General features: G+C 43.5%; 2 protein-coding genes across 2 annotated transcripts in view; both read left to right on the forward strand.

The window, feature by feature from the left end:
• The window catches only part of CDC14A (cell division cycle 14A), a 191,020-nt gene that overhangs the window by 167,782 nt on the left and 5,463 nt on the right, over nt 1–17,775 (forward strand). The window lies entirely within an intron of this gene.
• GPR88 (G protein-coupled receptor 88) lies at nt 11,784–16,033 on the forward strand. Its single transcript, XM_037498726.2, has 2 exons — nt 11,784–11,904; nt 12,255–16,033. Exon 2 carries the CDS (start codon nt 12,327–12,329, stop codon nt 13,470–13,472), a length of 1,146 nt encoding a protein of 381 aa, XP_037354623.1. The 5' UTR covers nt 11,784–11,904; nt 12,255–12,326; the 3' UTR covers nt 13,473–16,033.

The raw sequence follows: 17,775 nt of genomic DNA on the forward strand, positions 1-17,775 counted from the left end.
CTATCCTGCCATGACAAGTGGGGCTGCTAAGAAAAACCTTGATAACCCTCGAGATGTTACACGGAGACTTTAAACATAGTTCGAGCTATTTAAAAGTCAAATCTGTTGGGATGCCTGTTTGTGAAAGGTGTTTAGGATGGTTAATTTGTATGGTAAACAAGAAGAGGAAAACCTCACCCTGATCTAGAGAGAAATGTCAACGACTTAAGTCAGGAGCTAATGATGCATCAATCTGGAGGTAAGAGAAACCCTGTTTGTTGGTATCCCCAAGATCCCGCACAGATTTGATGATTTTCGAGAAGACTCAGCAGATGGTTGGTTACACTCACAACTAAGACTGGTTACAGTAAAAGGATTCCAAGTAAAATCAGCAAAGGGAAAAGGTGCATGGGGTGAGGGCTGTAGGAAACCAGATGTAAGCTTTCAAGAGTCCTCTCCCGGAGGAGACACACAGAATGTGCTTAATTCTCCAGCAACCAGCAGTGACATGTGTTGTATGCATGAAACTATGCACCCAAGCTTTTTTATTGGGGGCTGGTCATATAAGCATCCTCGGCCTACCATGAACTAAAATTCCAGGCTCCTGGATGGAAAGTAGGAATTCTGCATAAATCTCTTTGTTTGTACAGTCTCGCTATTGTGAACCACCTTTATCAGGAGAAGTTTGGTATCAGAATGGGGAGCTGTTTATCAGCCCAGTTCCCAGTCACCAGTCAGGCCATCCCTGACACCAGTCTTAAGCTTTAAGTTCTTTCTAAGGACACCAGCCTTAGACCTACTATGGAAACACTTTTTGTACATTGTATCTTAGCTAATTTTGTGGCAATGTAGGCTGCTTTAATGTTTCATTTTACCTAGTGAAAATCACCCAAAGTCCTGGTTCTAAGAAGATTTCTTTGTGGAGGGAAGGAGTTGGAACTTAGGAGGCAAGAGCTCTATCTTTTTGTACTTCTGTGTTCCAGATACCTCTGTTTTGTTTTGTTTTTATTTTTACATTTTACCTTTACTTTTTACCTTTACCATATGAATTTCATTCACTAAAAGGAATTAAAGGCATTTAAAAAAATCTTTTAAAAATTGCTCGATTTCTGGATTCCAGTTTTTTTATTATTTAAAAAAATTTACAAATTATTATTAGTAGTGGTGGTGGTGGGGGTGTTACCTGAAGGGAATAGTCCTATATGCCTGAATCATATGCAGTATTATAAGTCAGTGTTACCTCGATTTAAAAAGACAATTATAAAAAAAGAAAAGAAAACTTCATTGTTCTGTTTTTAATATTCAAAAGTTTTAAAACTTTACTAGTTTGGAAGTGGGACAGCTTCCCCTCCCCAAACGCTGTAATCGTAGTAGATGTGCCCCCAACCAATCTCTCCAAAATGTCAGTCCCTTTCAGGACAAACCAGAGCAAGAAAAACTCCCTGAATTTTTTTTCCTTTCGCAGATGAGCCAGTCTAAAAATTTGTCGCTGGCATCTTTGTTTAATGAGTAGAAAAACATATAGAATAATGTCATTTTCTAAATATTGCAATTAAAAATCTTAAGGTAAAACTTGAAAATATTAAAAATAAAAACAATTGCAACAAAAATAAAGTTAACATGGAGACTTTTCAAAAGATATGCTTTAGGATTGGGGTAAAAAACAAAAAGATATACTTAAAAAGAAATATACATAAAAATAAATGCAAATGTGTAAGTTGATTACAAGTAGCTATCAGACTCTGTTAAATATCACCTCGTTGCTGTGAAAGCACATCAAACCAGAATGCCAGAAACGTCCAGAGTAAGATATTTCTCAGCCTTTTAAAGCTTTAGGTCAACATGCACATTGTCAGGCCTTGAAGAAGTTTGGTTAGGAGATTTTATTGCTTTCTAAACAGCATATTTCAAGTCAAGGAGTCTTTGAGACATGTATGTAAAGTAAAAACCTCTTGCTGACTCGCAGCTCACAAGAAAAGCTATAAAAGGGCAAGAATTCACACATTGGATCTAATGGAAGAAAATGAAATCCTTGAAATTTACAAAACTTGTTTTAATGCTGCGTTGAGATTAGTTGGCCAAAAGGCAGAAAGTTCAAGTTTGAGGTTTCCACGGCAACCTGCCCCTCCTTTTTGATAGGCTCAGCACTAATAAAGACAGCTTTTTGTACTCACAATAATGAGGAACAGCAAGTAGGCGACTTTAAAGATTTTTAATGTAAAAATTTAACATTGTCTCAATACTAAGCCCTGGACGATTCTTTCGCAAATTGTATTGTTCTTTTGGTTTTAACAGGCTCAAATACGGTGCCTTGCTGTAACTGACTATATTAGAATTCTATTCCATAAAATACTTTATAAAATACTTTATTCAAGCTTGTATTGTGGTTTTTAGCTAATATTTTTTGAAAGTAATGAGTCTTGTAAACATTAGCTATATAAAGTATAAGGCTTAAATCTCCCTTTCCTTCAAATATGCTAACCTCAAATAGTTGTGATAATGGAACATACTTTCAGGTTTTATTTTTTCTAAAGCATATCCCGTACTTAAATACTATCTGAACACCTGAAACGTTATATGTCATCTTGTTTCTGCACGAAATATGCTCAGAGTTCCATGTGATGTACTGGATAAAAATAGACTCTGTCCCCTCTTATGAGTTCCATTTTAAGACTTCTGTACTTGCAAGTGCCACTTAGAGGCAGTTCTTTCGCTGGTCAGTTTACTTTCTACCACCTGCAAAAAGCCTTTCCCTACTTTGCTGAATGTAACTGTTTTCCCCTCATTAAGCTGTGACATCCTGAATTAAGGTTAGATGCCTTTTATTGCGGTATCCCAGATACCTGATTTATACTGTGCATAGGTTGAACCCTATTATTTCACTTCACTTTAGCTTTTGTTCGTATCTCCTCTGAGGGCTTCAGAAGGGCCCATAGATTTCATTTTCTTGGGTAAACTCTTCTTTCTCTCTATTTCATAAAGTACTTTATTCAAGCTTGTATTGTGGTTTTTAGCTAATATTTTTTAAAAGTAACGAGTCTTGTAAAACATTAGCTTATAGAGTATCAGGCTTAAATCTTCCTTTCTGTCAAATATGCTAACCTCAAATAATTGTGATAAGGAATATACTTTCAGGTTTTATTTTTTCTAAAGCATATTCTGTGCTTAAAAGTTCTAGAAGTCTGAAGAAATACGGTTTGGGGGCAGTTTCCCGCTAGGAGCAAAACTTCGAAGAAACCTTAGGGGGAAAAGTTTAGGAAGTTTAATGGACAGCACCTCTGGTGTCTCTGAGACAATGTGAAAGGAATTAATAACTTATATCTACCCTCAGAGATTGGAAGGTTGACTGTGGATGTTATGTCTCTCATTCAACAAAGGTTTTTGCGGGCCTCCTGAGGGAATGTAGATAAAAATGATAACACTGTGTCAGGTTCTGAGACACAGAGACACCTCAACAATCACCAGCTGTCTGGCGGCAGACTTGTGTGAAAAGCTCATAGTCCTGAGCAGAGAGCATGGATATAAGGAGTGTGGGCAGAGGACCTTCACAGAGGTGCAGGATGGTTTTGAAGGCAGCAGGAGGTGCAGAAATAAATTCTGTTATCTTCTTCTGATTCAAAACCTGAAAGAGTTCACCTGGCAAGGAATGAGAAGAAATAATCTTCAGACGAATGGAGATACTGGGGCTGCCCTGCGGGGCAGATTATATCACCATGTATTGGTTGATATTTTTGATCGTGAGAGACACCCAACTTTAACTACCTTAGAACACAAGGATCTGTAGAATCCAAGGATTGAGAAGTGTCTGGAATTCAGGTATAGCTGGTACAGAAGTTCAAAACCAGTAGGAATACTCTATCTGAACTTTAAGGTAGGTTCAAGGGGAGAAGGGAGTTTATAGGACATAATGAACTGCCTGCACAATTCTTACTGCTTTTCCACAGACAAAATTGGCTAAGGAGATGGGGTGAGGTTGTAGATTGGAGGGGATTCTATTTGAACTGATAGGAACAGAGGCATGAAAATTCTTTCTTAGATTATAACATTTCTGACAATTTTCTCAACTGGCTTTGTTCAAAAGCTATATATTAATTAAACATTAAAAACAATTATGAGATTCACTTGAAATAAAGATCTTAATTCTGGTTGCGTTAAAATAATCTGGGGAGTGTTTCAAAAATAGTGTCCTTACCCCAGGCCAAGAAAACTAGAATGTGGGTTGTAAGGCCCAGGTAGTTGGTTGTTTTTTTTAACTTTTTTTTTTAACTCTTAGGTAATTTCTGGTGCACAGTAGGGTTAAAAATTGGGAAGAGAAAGCCAAGCTTTCCAACCATTTACTAATGTCTTTTTAAAATAAGATTTCCATTTGTTCAGGGTGACTAGGAAAATCAAAATGTAGCTGGATAAATAATAAACAATCTCCCCCATCTATCAGTGAACAAATATCTTGCCCAAGAGGCAAGCAACTGGAAGGAAGAAGGAATGGAAGGAAGTGAGACAAGATGTGAATGTGTCTTTCTCTGTCTTCACCCAGTTCTTTAGGGAGTTCACTGTTCAGGTGAGGGAGTTATATAGTGATGTATGTATTGGTTGATATTTTTTTTATTTACTCAACTTTTTTTTTAAAGGATTTATTTATTTATGCATACAAGAACTGAGGTACAAGCCAGAAGTATGGGGATGAGAGGATTCACCAGAGACAGAGTGTGGAACAGAACAGGCAGACTGACGAAACACACTGCTGAGGGGAGCAGCGGGTGAGACAGGAGAGGTCTGCCGTGCCATGTGGGTTGCTCCCTGGCCGGGCGGGGATTGAACTGCTGATAGCTTCATAGGTTGCCTCTTAACCCCTTGTGCCACCAGGGAGGCCTGATTTACTCAACTTTAACTTAGAACACAAGGGCCTATAGAACTCAAGGATTGAGAAGTGTGTGAACATCAGATAGAGCTAAATCAGAAATTCAAAACCAGCAGGAGGATAGTATGTCTAGTACCAGTTGTCCCATGTTACGAGGTAAGCTTCAATCACTTGAAGAGACACTAGCTAACTTTTCCTCCCACATCCACACCCCTGGGGAGGGACTCACATTCACCTCGGGATTTAGAAACCACATCTAGTGGGTTAGGGTGATTGGACTCACAATAGAACAGGATACCTCCCTTTGAAATCAAGTGAAATGTGGTTGTTTTCTGAATAGGTGTTCTAGTTCCGAAAAAATGTGTGGAGGGAGAGGTTTGCTGGGCAGACAAGTGTCCATTTGTTTAGCAAGACAAAGATTAATATTAGAGGACAGCACTGGAAAACAGCGTGGTGCAGAAATAATGACCAGAAGAACTGCACAGAATATTGTTCTATCCACTGCATTAAAAGCTGGTTCTCGGAGCTGCTCTTTGCAGAGCTGTGTGTGTCTATATACTCAGGCTACCCACCAAGTGTGGAGGGGTTTAGGAAGAACAAGCTGGTGCATATGGGGTGCTTAACACATGGAGAATTGCTGCCTACCTACCCCGTGCCCCAATAAATTGCAAGCACAGAAGGGCTTAATTTTACCTGTGGTGTCTGAAGAACATCCAAGTGCTGCTAATATGCTGTCAGAAACGGGGTGATATCCTCAACTCTTAACCTCCGTGGCACAAAGACTTCTAACAGGTATTTGGCAGTTGTTTTTTTTTTTTTCCCCCCACGGAAGCTTCAAGGGCTGCCTCAGCACCCAGAGAAAGTTTTCAAGGATCATAAAGGAATATGCTAGAAAAGGGCTTCTGGAAATTTACTGCCAATTTGCTTCCCAAACAGGGGGCGGGCCCCCAATTTCTGAACTGAGAACAAAAGTAGTTTTTCTAAACACGGATGACTGCTCTGATGGGGTAGGCATAGAATAACCGCCCTGGTTGTCTTGTTTCCAAGTCAATAGAATTTAGAATAGAATAAAATTTAAAATTGGATGAACAATTTCTTAGATTTTTCTTGTTATTTAGCCTGTGATCTTGTCAATCCTGCTTAACTCTAATCAAGTAGGTTGAAAATTGTGGCCAAGTACCTAAGTATGTTTTTCCCATAAATAATATATGAGAAAACTCAGATACAGAAACACACACAGAACTATTTTAAGTAATTTGATCTCATCATTTAAATTACCTAAAATAATTTCTAAATGCTTGAAAACATGAAACCCTTTCTGGCCAGTTCCTATCTCTAAGAGACAGAAATTTTTTTAAGCAGATTAAAAAACTATATTAAATCCCTTACTGGAAAAAAAGTCACTTCTGGACAGAGATCAAGTCAAAGCAATTTTAGTTCAAATTGGTTTTCCTGGAAAAGCTGAAAATGTAGTTCAGAAAAGAAATGCCTTGGCAACTTTACAAATCAACACTCAAATCTAACAAGATCAGTCTACATATCCTGCGCTTCTGTGGTTCCCAAATACTAGAGTAGAGAAAAATTGCCTGGGATCTCAACAAAAATGAAGACACCAAGGCTCAGGGAGTAGCTCCCACCCAGATGCAGGTGATTTTTGTTCAGGAGACTAGATGATCACAACTCCACAACTCTGAAAAGACAAATGAAGGGAAGGGGGCCTCCCTGGTGGCCTAGGTGTTTAAGTCTCAGTGCTATCACTGCTAAGGCCTGAGTTCAGTCCCCCACCAGGGAGCTAAACCACATATGGCGCAGCAGACCTCTCCTGTCTCGCCAGCTGCTCCCCTCAGTAGTGCATTTCAGTTGATATGCCTATTTTGCTCCCCACTCTGTCTCACAGCCCCCCACCTCTGGCCTACACCCCAGCTCATCTGTGTCAAAAAAAAAAAAAAAAAAAAGACAAATGGAGATATATACAAACTGATAGGACCAGAATGAGGAAGTGAGTGTTGAATATTTATCATGTGTTTATAAACTGTGCTTATGTCAGAGCCCACTTCAGTGGGGACACCTGGATCAGTGTCGGTGGCCAGCCTGGTCTGAGGCATAGACACATCACTATATGTGTGTGTGACTTGGGCTAAGTCAGTCACTGTCTTTGGGTTACAACATTCTTGTCTATAAAATGAGGATTTAGACAGTATCGATGGGGCTTGACCTTTGTGAGATTACAGATGCCTTTGAGAAGCTAATAAATTCTTTACAGATTTTTCCCAGGAAAATGCACAAACACACACATGCATTTTTGCACGCAAATTTCGGGAGGGTTGAGGTTCTCTTGAAATGCTTACAGGGACTTCCTGTGGCAACTGGAGAACTGATTGACCTAAATCTCTATTATATGCTTCCCTCCCCCGAGTTAAGATTTATTCTCTTGAGGGGCGGGTACCTTTATACCTTCCCCACCCCCTCCCACTCTGGGCAAACCGTTGTCACATACCTGTGGTGCATTTGTTATATGCTGGCCACTATGAAGCCACTTACATAAATTTAATCACTCTAAGACTCCTCAGAGGAAGGTGACATTTTCATTTGATAAATGAAGAAATGGAGGTTTGCAAAGGTGAAATGACTTGCCTAGTAACAAACAGGCCTGGATTGGACCCTGAGCTCTTAAGCTCCATGGCAGGCTTTCTCATTCTTGACACTGTTGACATTTTGGACAGGATAATTCTTTCTGTGGGAGTCTGTCTGCTGCATTATAAGATTTTTAGCAGCATCCGTGGCCTCAACCCGTTACATACCAATGACACTCCCCTGCCCAGCTGTGACCACTGCAAATGTCTCCAGGCATTGCCAAATGTACTCTCGAGAGCAAAGCGGCCCCAAGTTGAGAACCATACTCCCTGTTGTGTTCCCCTGAGAGGACCTTTAGCGACAAGCTATTGCCTAGGCCAGCATGGGGAATCTCCTAAGCCTGACAGGGCAGGAGAAAAGTTGGGGACCACCATTACAAGGTTTCCTGTACTCCAGGTAAGGGACGTCCGGATGGAACAAACTGCAAGTCATTTCCATCTTCGGGATTCTCTAAATTCATCATTTCCTAAAGCTCTTCCACCCGGCTTTCTTATATTTTGCATACTTCTTGTTGAGAAAGAGCAGTACAGACTGCCAAGTTCCTAGTATTTCCTTTCCCTCCATAAATCAAAAGACGTTATTTAATCCAAAAATAATGAAACTCTCAAACATTTGTCATTTCATGATTCTAAATGCTAAAAATTGTGGTAAATGCTCATACGCTATTGGAATCCTCCTAAATTGGGGTATGGATTTTTTTTCTTTTTTCTTTTCTTACATCACTGTTCATTTTTGTACCATATTTGATTTATCTGCTCAGGTGGAATTCTCATAGTTCTCCCACTACCTCATCACCAATGAGTCCCTTGTGCTCTCCCCATAGTCCCTTGTGCTCTCCCCTCCCCTGCTATATGCCTCAGATCTGTAGTTTGCCAGCAAGTTTTGCCTTTTTCCTGACCCTGTGTTTGGTTTCCATGTAGCCCACCTGTAAGTGAAACCATCCGATATTTTTCTTTTTCCTTCTTATTTCACTGAGCATACTCTAAATTAGGGTATATTGGGCCTCTCCAGTGGTGCAGCAGGTTGAGTGCAGTGCTGTGCTGCTGTCCACAGCCTCTGCAGCGCTGGTTCGATTCTGGCTGGCCAGGGAGCTACCCACATGGCACGGCAGACCTCTCCTGTCTCACCTGCTGCTCCCCTTAGCAGTGTATTTCAGTCCTTCTGCCTGCTCTGCTCCCCGCTCTGTCTCTGGTGAGTCCTCTCACCCTCCCGCGTCTCTGGGTTGTACCTCAGTGCTTGTATAAATAAATAAATCTTAAAAAATAAATTAGGGTATATTAAACAACACAAAACTGTTATTTCTTTAAAACAGTCTTATCGTCTCTAAGCGACTAGAGCTGAGGAAGCACAGCTGGGAGTGGAAAGGGATTCTCACTAAGCTCAGTGATGTGCTCTGGGGCTTTGCTCACAGCAGACAAGGAAAGCAGGAAACCAGCACTTTTTTCACTGCTGCCATTTACCCTTTTTGCTTCCCAAAGTATGTGAGACATTTGCTAGATCATATTTTGGTGGATTATGAAATTGAGTACTAGGAAATCCACATTCAACCCCATCTGCAGGGGTGGGAGTTATACCAGGGGGCTTGTTATCAGCAAAAGTTCTATTAAGAAAATCTCTTGAGAAGATCCATCAAGGTTGAAACCTTGATCTCACATATCAAGGTTCCCCAAGGGATCTATTTAGTTAAGCAATAGTTAAGTATTTGCAAAACATCAGGCACTCTGATTAAAAGAGAGCCTCTTCTGGACTTGCTTGCAGTTTGGAGAGGGAGTCAGCAATATCAGAAAGCCTGGCTGTGTCAGTGAGAACATTCTGGAGCTTTAGAGGCAGACAGGTGGGACAATTAGTCACTGGAATGAAAAAGACTCCTTGCAGGAGGTGAAGTCTGAACTCAGGCCAGGAAGGGTAGGATTTAGCTGGATAAAAGTGCAGGCAATTGTGGAGGGGCCGAGAGGCAGCTAAGGGAACAGCTTGCCCTGAACAAGTGAAGAGGCCCATATGAGAGGGTGAGGACAACCTGGGCCATGCACACACTAGGTCAGCAGCTTCATAGCACAGCTGGAGCAGAGGTGAGGAGTGAGGTGGATGGAGAGGTGAGAAGTATGAAGTCATGGGGGGATTTGTGCAGACCTGGGTTAAGACTTCTGCAGACTTCAAGAATTTTGGAAGTGCCATTACATATCACATCCAACAATAAATATATTAAGACATGGTAAATTTTAAAACATATTACTCATCCCCATGAGAGAGAAATAAATGGTCTCTTTCAAATTTTTTTTTTAAAATTTTTGGGCCTCCTTGTTATATCAGCTTAATCTATAGACGTGAATACATGTTAAGGAAATTAAACTTGACCAAGGGAGGCAGTGCAGTGTAGTTCAGTATGGGGTGATGGATTTGAATGTTCCTTATGCTACTTTCTAGCTGTGTGACCTCGGGCAAGTTATTTAACCTCTGTAACTGTTTTCTTATCTACTATATGGATCAAGGGACAAGGTCACCTTCTAAAGCATCTTCCTAGCTCATGTCACATTCCAAGACCATGTTCATTACTAGGACCCCAGAATTCCCTGCCAAGCATTAGGTGAAGGTTCAAGAAAGCATGTTCTTGGCAGAAGTGTGTGACAAGTCACTGGAGTCATTCCCACAAGGCAGCAGACTTCAAATCCTCCCCTTCCAGGTAAAAGAGGAAATTTTTATTTTGATGACAGGTTTTAACTATAAATTATTAAAGGAATCTCTTTTACATTTGTTGTCCTGATGTACTGCAAGCCTTGATAAAGACAAATGTCTGCAGGCAAAAATGATGACAAATTTTCCTTCACACCCATAAATGTGGTATCTGAAACTTCAGGCCTCTGATGAGCAAATCTCTAGTTCTTTTTAAGACCCCAACTCAACTAAGTCCATCTAAATACCGCTTAAATGAACTAAATCTGTCAAGTTATGCTCAGGCTACCTCCCATACAGTTCTTAACCATCATTCAACTAATATCATTTTTTTTTTTAAAAGACGAACACAGGGGTGGCATGTTTTATGCTTTATCCTCAGAAACAGACTGAAAAGGACGGATGCCCTATGACCCCGGAATACATTACAATTTGGAACCAGGTGTATTTCAAGTGTCAAAGCTAGAGAGGAGAAATGTTAAATTTATGTATGGGGATTCACGGACAGTTTGAACAGAAAGAACCTTGAAAGTAAATGAGTGCAAACTTATTTGATAAGATGAACACAGTCCATCTAGCAGGTGTGTGTTCAGCTTAGAACCCACCTAGCATTTTTCTATTATGCTGTGTTAACACATTCCATGTTGAGTTAAAATTTCAAAGGCATGCTTTTCCCAGTGAAAAATGATTTATTGGGAGGGGGTTAGCTTTTGTGCAAAATTTCTCATGTGGAAAAGGTAAATGTGTGCTTGTGCCAAAGAAGACTGACATTCTCCTTGGAAGACCGCAAGATAAAAAATACTAGAGTCCTTGTTATCATTTATACTGTGATGATGTAGGTTCCTTGCTTTTCTCCAACACCCACTTTTTAGCTTCTGACCATTTCATTTTTAACCTCTTGCCATTTCATTGCTGAAATATAAGTTAAACTCTAGAAAAGAGATTGGTGATAAGAAAGAAAAATCAAACTTATGAATTAAATTGAGATTCAGGGATGTTACATGGATAATTAACCATGTCCCACCCTACCAAAGAAAAAAGTGAATTTCAATTAGAATATAAAATAATTCTCCTGAAAATGTGGGATAGAAGGGATCATTTCTGAATATGGGGCGTATACAAATCCCGCAGAAAAATCCTGCCCACAGAATGCATCAGACAAGGATGAAATACATTACAGGTACATTAAATTTTATTCTAACATTGATAGGAGGAAAAAGAGGAAGGAGAAAAATGAAGCAGGAAAGACACAGAAACTTGTTAATTACAGGACTCTGAGCAAGATATTTTTCTTCCTTTACAAGTTAGAAGCTATTGAATAATTCATGCCAAGAGTGGAAAGGCTGCCTTTTCCCTGGGTGATGTATAACAGCAGGAGAGAGCTTCGAGTGGGTTCACCACATCAGCCACCACTCTTGCTTCTGAGCACAGGGGTGCTCTCCTCTTGAGCTCAGCTTCTGCTTTTGCAGCCAAGCATCCTTGCTGCTGCCTGCCAGCCAGCCAGCCTGGCCACCGGTCTGGGCTTGCAGCCCGCCACTTTACTTTTCCAGCGCTGTACTGCCAGCTGAGAGGTGTCCCTGCAGCTGCCGGATTCTGTCTAGGACCATGTGTGTGGATACTGCTTGGAAGAACCGGGCACTTGCTCCTGGCACAGATCCCAGCTGAGTTTCTCCTATTGATTTCGGGACCACAGATGCTGCTGCGGAGGAGGCATTTTCTGGCATCCCTTCCTCTGCTACAGCCAGTAAAGGACCAGCCCCAAAGTAAGTTACCCCCAACCCTTTCTTTCCCCCTGGCACTTCCCCCACCTGGGATAGCTTCCTGGAAACTAGGGGCTCCATTTGGCCATATTCCTGTGTGCGTGTCTGTATGTATGTTTTTGGGGAGGCTGGGGGTGGTGGAGAAGAGGTGATTGCACTTGGTATTGCTGTGACCGAGGTGCTTGCTGAATGCAAAGAGGCCTTTCCCCTGGTGCTGGAGACATTTCCGAGGCAGGCACCTGTCATCTGCCACCCCCATTCTCCAGCTCCCTCTCCCCCACCCCAGCCCATTCTTCAGCTTCAGCCTTTTGTGTCAGCGGCATCAGGCTGAAGGGATGTCTTTGCCCTCCCAGCAGGCGGGTGTCAGGATGGGTCACGCTGGAAGAAACCGACACTAGTGAGCGAGGTGTGAAGAGTTGGCCAGAATGACCAACTCCTCCTCCACGTCCACCTCCTCCACCACGGGGGGCTCTCTGCTGCTGCTGTGCGAGGAAGAGGAGTCGTGGGCGGGCCGACGCATCCCCGTGTCCCTTCTGTACTCGGGCCTGGCCATCGGGGGCACGCTGGCCAACGGCATGGTCATCTACCTGGTGTCCTCCTTCAGGAAGCTGCAGACCACCAGCAACGCCTTCATTGTGAACGGCTGCGCCGCTGACCTCAGCGTCTGCGCCCTCTGGATGCCTCAGGAAGCGGTGCTCGGGCTGCTGCCCGCCGGCTCCGCGGAGCCCCCCGCGGACTGGGACGGCGCGGGGGGCAGCTACCGCTTGCTCCGGGGCGGGCTGCTGGGGCTCGGGCTCACCGTGTCCCTCCTGTCCCATTGCCTGGTGGCCCTGAACCGCTACCTGCTCATCACCCGGGCGCCCGCCACCTACCAGGCGCTGTACCAGCGGCGCCACACGGCGGGCATGCTGGCGCTGTCCTGGGCGCTCGCCCTGGGCCTCGTGCTGCTGCTCCCGCCCTGGGCGCCCCGCCCGGGCGCCGCGCCCCCGCGCGTCCACTACCCGGCGCTGCTGGCCGCCGCGGCGCTGCTGGCACAGACCGCGCTGCTGCTGCACTGCTACCTGGGCATCGTGCGCCGCGTGCGCGTCAGCGTCAAGCGGGTCAGCGTCCTCAATTTCCACCTGCTGCACCAGCTGCCCGGCTGCGCCGCCGCTGCAGCGGCCTTCCCGGGCGCCCAGCACGCGCCGGGCCCCGGCGCCCCAGCGCAGGCCCAGCCGCTGCCCCCCGCGCTGCACCCCCGGCGCGCGCAGCGGCGTCTCAGCGGCCTGTCGGTGCTGCTCCTCTGCTGCGTCTTCCTGCTGGCCACGCAGCCGCTGGTGTGGGTGAGCCTGGCCAGCGGCTTCTCGCTGCCCGTGCCCTGGGGCGTGCAGGCGGCCAGCTGGCTCCTGTGCTGCGCCCTGTCCGCGCTCAACCCGCTGCTCTACACGTGGAGGAACGAGGAGTTCCGCCGCTCCGTGCGCTCGGTCCTGCCCGGCGTGGGCGACGCGGCGGCCGCTGCTGTGGCCGCCACGGCCGTGCCCGCCGTGTCCCAGGCGCAGCTGGGCACCCGCGCCGCCGGCCAGCACTGGTGAGCCCGCCCAGGCGCGAGCGGAGCGCAGAGGCTCGGCTGGCAGCGCCCCTGGCCACCACCGCGTCCTGTCCCAGCAAAGCAGCCCCTGCCCGAACAGAGACTCCTGCGGCCACGCTCAATACATGGGCGCGAAGATTTCGCCTTCCACCCCGCTGGGACACCCAAGCGAGGTCCCTCTCTCGCTGGGGTGCGCGGAGACATCTTCGACAGCCACCTGATTTCCCCCACTTTGTTTCTGTGTTTGGAGACACCCTACGGTCAAAATGCCAGAGACTTCAAGAACTTGCAACTTGGCATTTTAAGAGAACCGGTTCATTTATTTCAACCCTGTTTTGGAAACACCTCTTTGATAACATTACCATTCCCACCTTCGTCGTCTTAGAGTATATATGAAGCGCCTTGAGTGTGCATGAGCCAAAGGAGATAATACTGATGAAGGAGATAATATTTAAGAAGTATTTTTAGAAAGTAATCTATCTTTGATGATGCTTCTGTTATCATTTAGCCTTTGCGTATTAACCTGCAAGACTGAAACCACAGATGTGCACACGAGTATGAGTTGCCATTAAGACCTCAAGCCCTTTATTCTTAAAAGGGTTTTTATAAAGTAAAATTATTCCCAAACGAGAGAGAATCTTAGCCAGTGAGGGGGGGAAAAACATATTATTTTACACTCCTTTTTGCACTTGTGAGACTGAAAATTGGCATTGAGTGTTAAAGTGAAAAAATTCCAGTTTGCTAATGGATGGTTTGAAGGAGGGATGGAATTGTGAAGACAAATAAAGGGGTTATCTATTTTAGGTACCAGTTTCAAGTTTTCTGTAGCATGCACACTTGTTGCTACCCTTATTTTGTAATCAATTTACTTGCCTCATGAGTGTGATTGCAGCTTTGAACATTCTGTACTATAATGGTTGCTAAGGAGAATAAGTCCTTCTGTTTTCTCCTTCACATTTAAAATATCTCAATGCACATGATATAATTAAACACTACTACTATTAGCTGCTATTGCATGCTCCTAGATGCTAGAACTTACTGGGCATGTGGTATACTAAAGCAATACCCATTAGCCAAGGACATTTTACTTCTTCCAGACACCAGAAGAAGTGGCCTTCAATTATTTGAAAAGAGACACAGGACACCTCTGGCTACGTAGAGTTCTTGTCTTAACCCAATTTATGAGAAAACTCCCAGTTGGGACTTTATCTTGCCAATGGAACCACAGTCAAGATGGAATCAATGATTTGGCTCTGCAAAGACATCTGTGTGCTCTTTTATGATTTAGATAAGCCACACAGTAGAAAGTAACATGGTTTTATGTAGTTCATATATATGATGACAGTTAATGAGAATACCCTGTCTTTAAAGGAGGTATACTAAGCTCAGTTATAATGAATAGCTCAAAGGGGATTCTGTTCTAAAATGTGTAATTTGAAGTTGGTTATTTTCATCTTTGATTTTCTAAATTTAATTGAAATGCAAAACAATGGGAAATCACTTTACCAAATTAAAGTGGGAAGAATGTAATTTTAAATAATCATCTATCAGCATTCTGATTACTGATTACATCAAATCTGGGGCCGAAAGGACTCTATTGGGTAGTTCAGAAACAAAACAGCTGGCTCTTTGCACTTCTGGACGTGTGAAGCCAGAATAGTAGGAGCACTTGTGCATTTGAATAATTACGGGAGTTACAGGAAGCCTTGATTTGTTCACCATAGAACAAAACAAAACAGATATGTTCATTACCAATGATCAATCGCAGTCATTTTATTAATCTATCCCCTTTGTGCATGCACCATTTCTCTCTTACTAAGGTTTCATCTGTTCCCATTTTCCTTGATTCAAATATTTAATTAAAGTTCAGACAACTATTCCTCTGAGTTTTTTTTTTCTTTTTTCTTTTGTCTCTGGTCTTCTTGTATACCTCCTTGAGAACACTGTAACGGATGACGCTTCATTCCAAAGCACTAGTGATAAAAGTGACTTCTTTGTTCTGGCTTTCTTTAACCTTATTTTTCATTTTAAAAATGATTCTCCCTTATGTAATGAAGTAGGGTCCCTAGGCCAGCATGAAAAAAAGTAGGTATAGTTTCCTTTCTGTAAGCATTTGGGGAATAGACTGCAGTAACAACAGAGAGCTGAAGGTTTTCTTTTATGGGGTGCTGAGGGCAGTTTTCTAAATCTGTGTCAGTGCGGATGTTACAAGCATTTCTTCCCATTGTTTTTATAAATGTTTGTCGCACATATAAACTTAGCTTTTCAAATACCTGGTATATCTGACATCTTGCAATGTTTCTGGCTGACACTGAGAACCACCTTGTCTGGCTAAGTGCCACTTGGGAGACCTACTTTAGGTTATATTTACTGGTAATTAACTCCACAGGACTGATTCACTTTTAATTTCGAAGCAGCAATGATGTGTCTAAAAATGCCTTACTAGGGCAATAGCTGGAGTGTTGCAGTTATTTCTTTTACAAATTAAGTTAATGGAGATTGTGTTCTTATTTAAATGAAACCACATATTATCCACTCAGGAATAAAAAAATCCTAATTGCTTGTCGTGGGCTGCCCTACTTTGCCGTTTCTACTCTTTTTTTAAGGTTTGTGTCTGTTAAAACCTATAGCTTTCCCTCATTAATAGCTAAATTCTAGAATGAAATAGGCATTACCCTCTAGCATTTCCCTCCTTCCAAAATGAAGTGTTTGCATAAACAAGAATTCTGTTTTGTACAGAGGCAGCGCAGGTGTTTTTTGTTTTAGCACTACAGGGAGATTTCCAAGGTCAGACAAGTTTCCTTGTGTCTCTAAATTAGGGAGACTAGAGAGAGAAAAGAGGAAGACCACGGTGGAGCTGAGGAAGGGGGAAGGGACATTTAACTCTCTAATGGAGAAAGGCCTGGAAAGGATCCGCTCGCCAAGGAAATTTGGCCTGTGTTGGCCTCGTGGTTCAGCCCTGTTCTTCTGATAACCACCATCTGTTGTCAATAGTGACTTTAATTCTGTTCTCTCAGGGATTCAGACAGTGCTCATTAGCAATCACACTATCTTGACAAAGGGCATCAATGGCATTGATTCAAATTCAAGAACACTGAGAAATATCATCTCTGTCCCTCACTTTCAGAGCCTGCTCTTTGCAGGGTGGGTTGTAGGGCGAGAGTGTGCTCCAGATGGAAACTCTCAGACTACGGGCAGGGGGCATGCCTTTTTCAACCTTCACTCTCCCTTTCAGAATAGTGAGGGGGCCTCACACGTATGTGTGTGGACCCAGCCTACAGCTCTAAGTGCTGACCACATGCACCCCTCAACCAGCCACCTTGGCCACCTCTAGAATACACCAGAGGGAGGAGCAAGTCCTGAAAATGGCCTTGAGTTGTTTGGGTGGGAATTCATGGGTTGCAGGTACACCACCTGTTAAGGGAGGTCCAAGCTCTGAGTGGGCACATATCCTTGGGACCTCCTTTTCCTGTGGAATGGGGAGTGGCCAGAGAGGGGTGGGAACAGGCCCTTTAAGGCATGAAACCAGATTGAGACCACGGTTTATCAAGTCAGCCTGCAAGACAGTTTCACACAGGTCCTCCTCTGGTATTCTGTCCTATCTCTTCCCATCTGATGAAATCCCTAAACAGGTGCCACACATAGGGTTTCTCCGGACACTAAATCACAACAGACATAATGCAGTCTGTTAGGAGTGGCGAGGAAGGAGCTGGAAGGGTATAGATAAAACAAGGCAGCTGAGATGTTGAAGGTTGTTGAAGGAGAATAATGGGTACTGGGATGCATTACACAATTTGCTTGTTTAGATCCTTGAAATTTTTCATAATGAAAAGCTCTCTGGGCCAGCTCCTTGCTATTCTTATTAGTGGAAGGTGTGTTAATTTCTCATCTTTCTTGGTGGAAATTAGGCTCATTTCCCATTTTTCTATTCTCAAGGAGTAGAAAAACGAGGCATTTTTACAAAGCGATGCTGAAACAGATACTCTGCATTGAGCCAACAGGAAGGAAGGAAGGAGGCAAGAAAGAAAGGAAGGTGAAAACAAAGGGACAAAGTAACGAATGGTCATGCAGCAATTGTGGAGAAGCTGGAATGCACACCTTTTTGTCTGACTCCAGAGTATGGGATAACCATTATCCTGTTGGATGAAATCAGGATTTTTCAGCCGCTGTGGCATGCCGCCATGAGGTGCTCGTTCTTTAAGTCCCCCGATATCTCTCTCCCTCCTTGAAGGCTCCCCTTCCCATAGCCGAGTTGTGATCTACATCTTTGTCTAAACCTGACTCTTGTTCTGGGTCTGAAATTTGAC

This window comes from Talpa occidentalis, unplaced genomic scaffold, assembly GCF_014898055.3.
Source record: "Talpa occidentalis isolate TD23 unplaced genomic scaffold, MPIMG_talOcc4v2.1 talOcc4.9, whole genome shotgun sequence".
Lineage (NCBI taxonomy): Eukaryota > Metazoa > Chordata > Mammalia > Eulipotyphla > Talpidae > Talpa > Talpa occidentalis.

Excerpts from the sequence above, each read along its gene's own strand:
- GPR88 (XM_037498726.2), top strand. The coding sequence starts at position 12,327 with ATGACCAACTCCTCCTCCACGTCCACCTCCTCCACCACGGGGGGCTCT.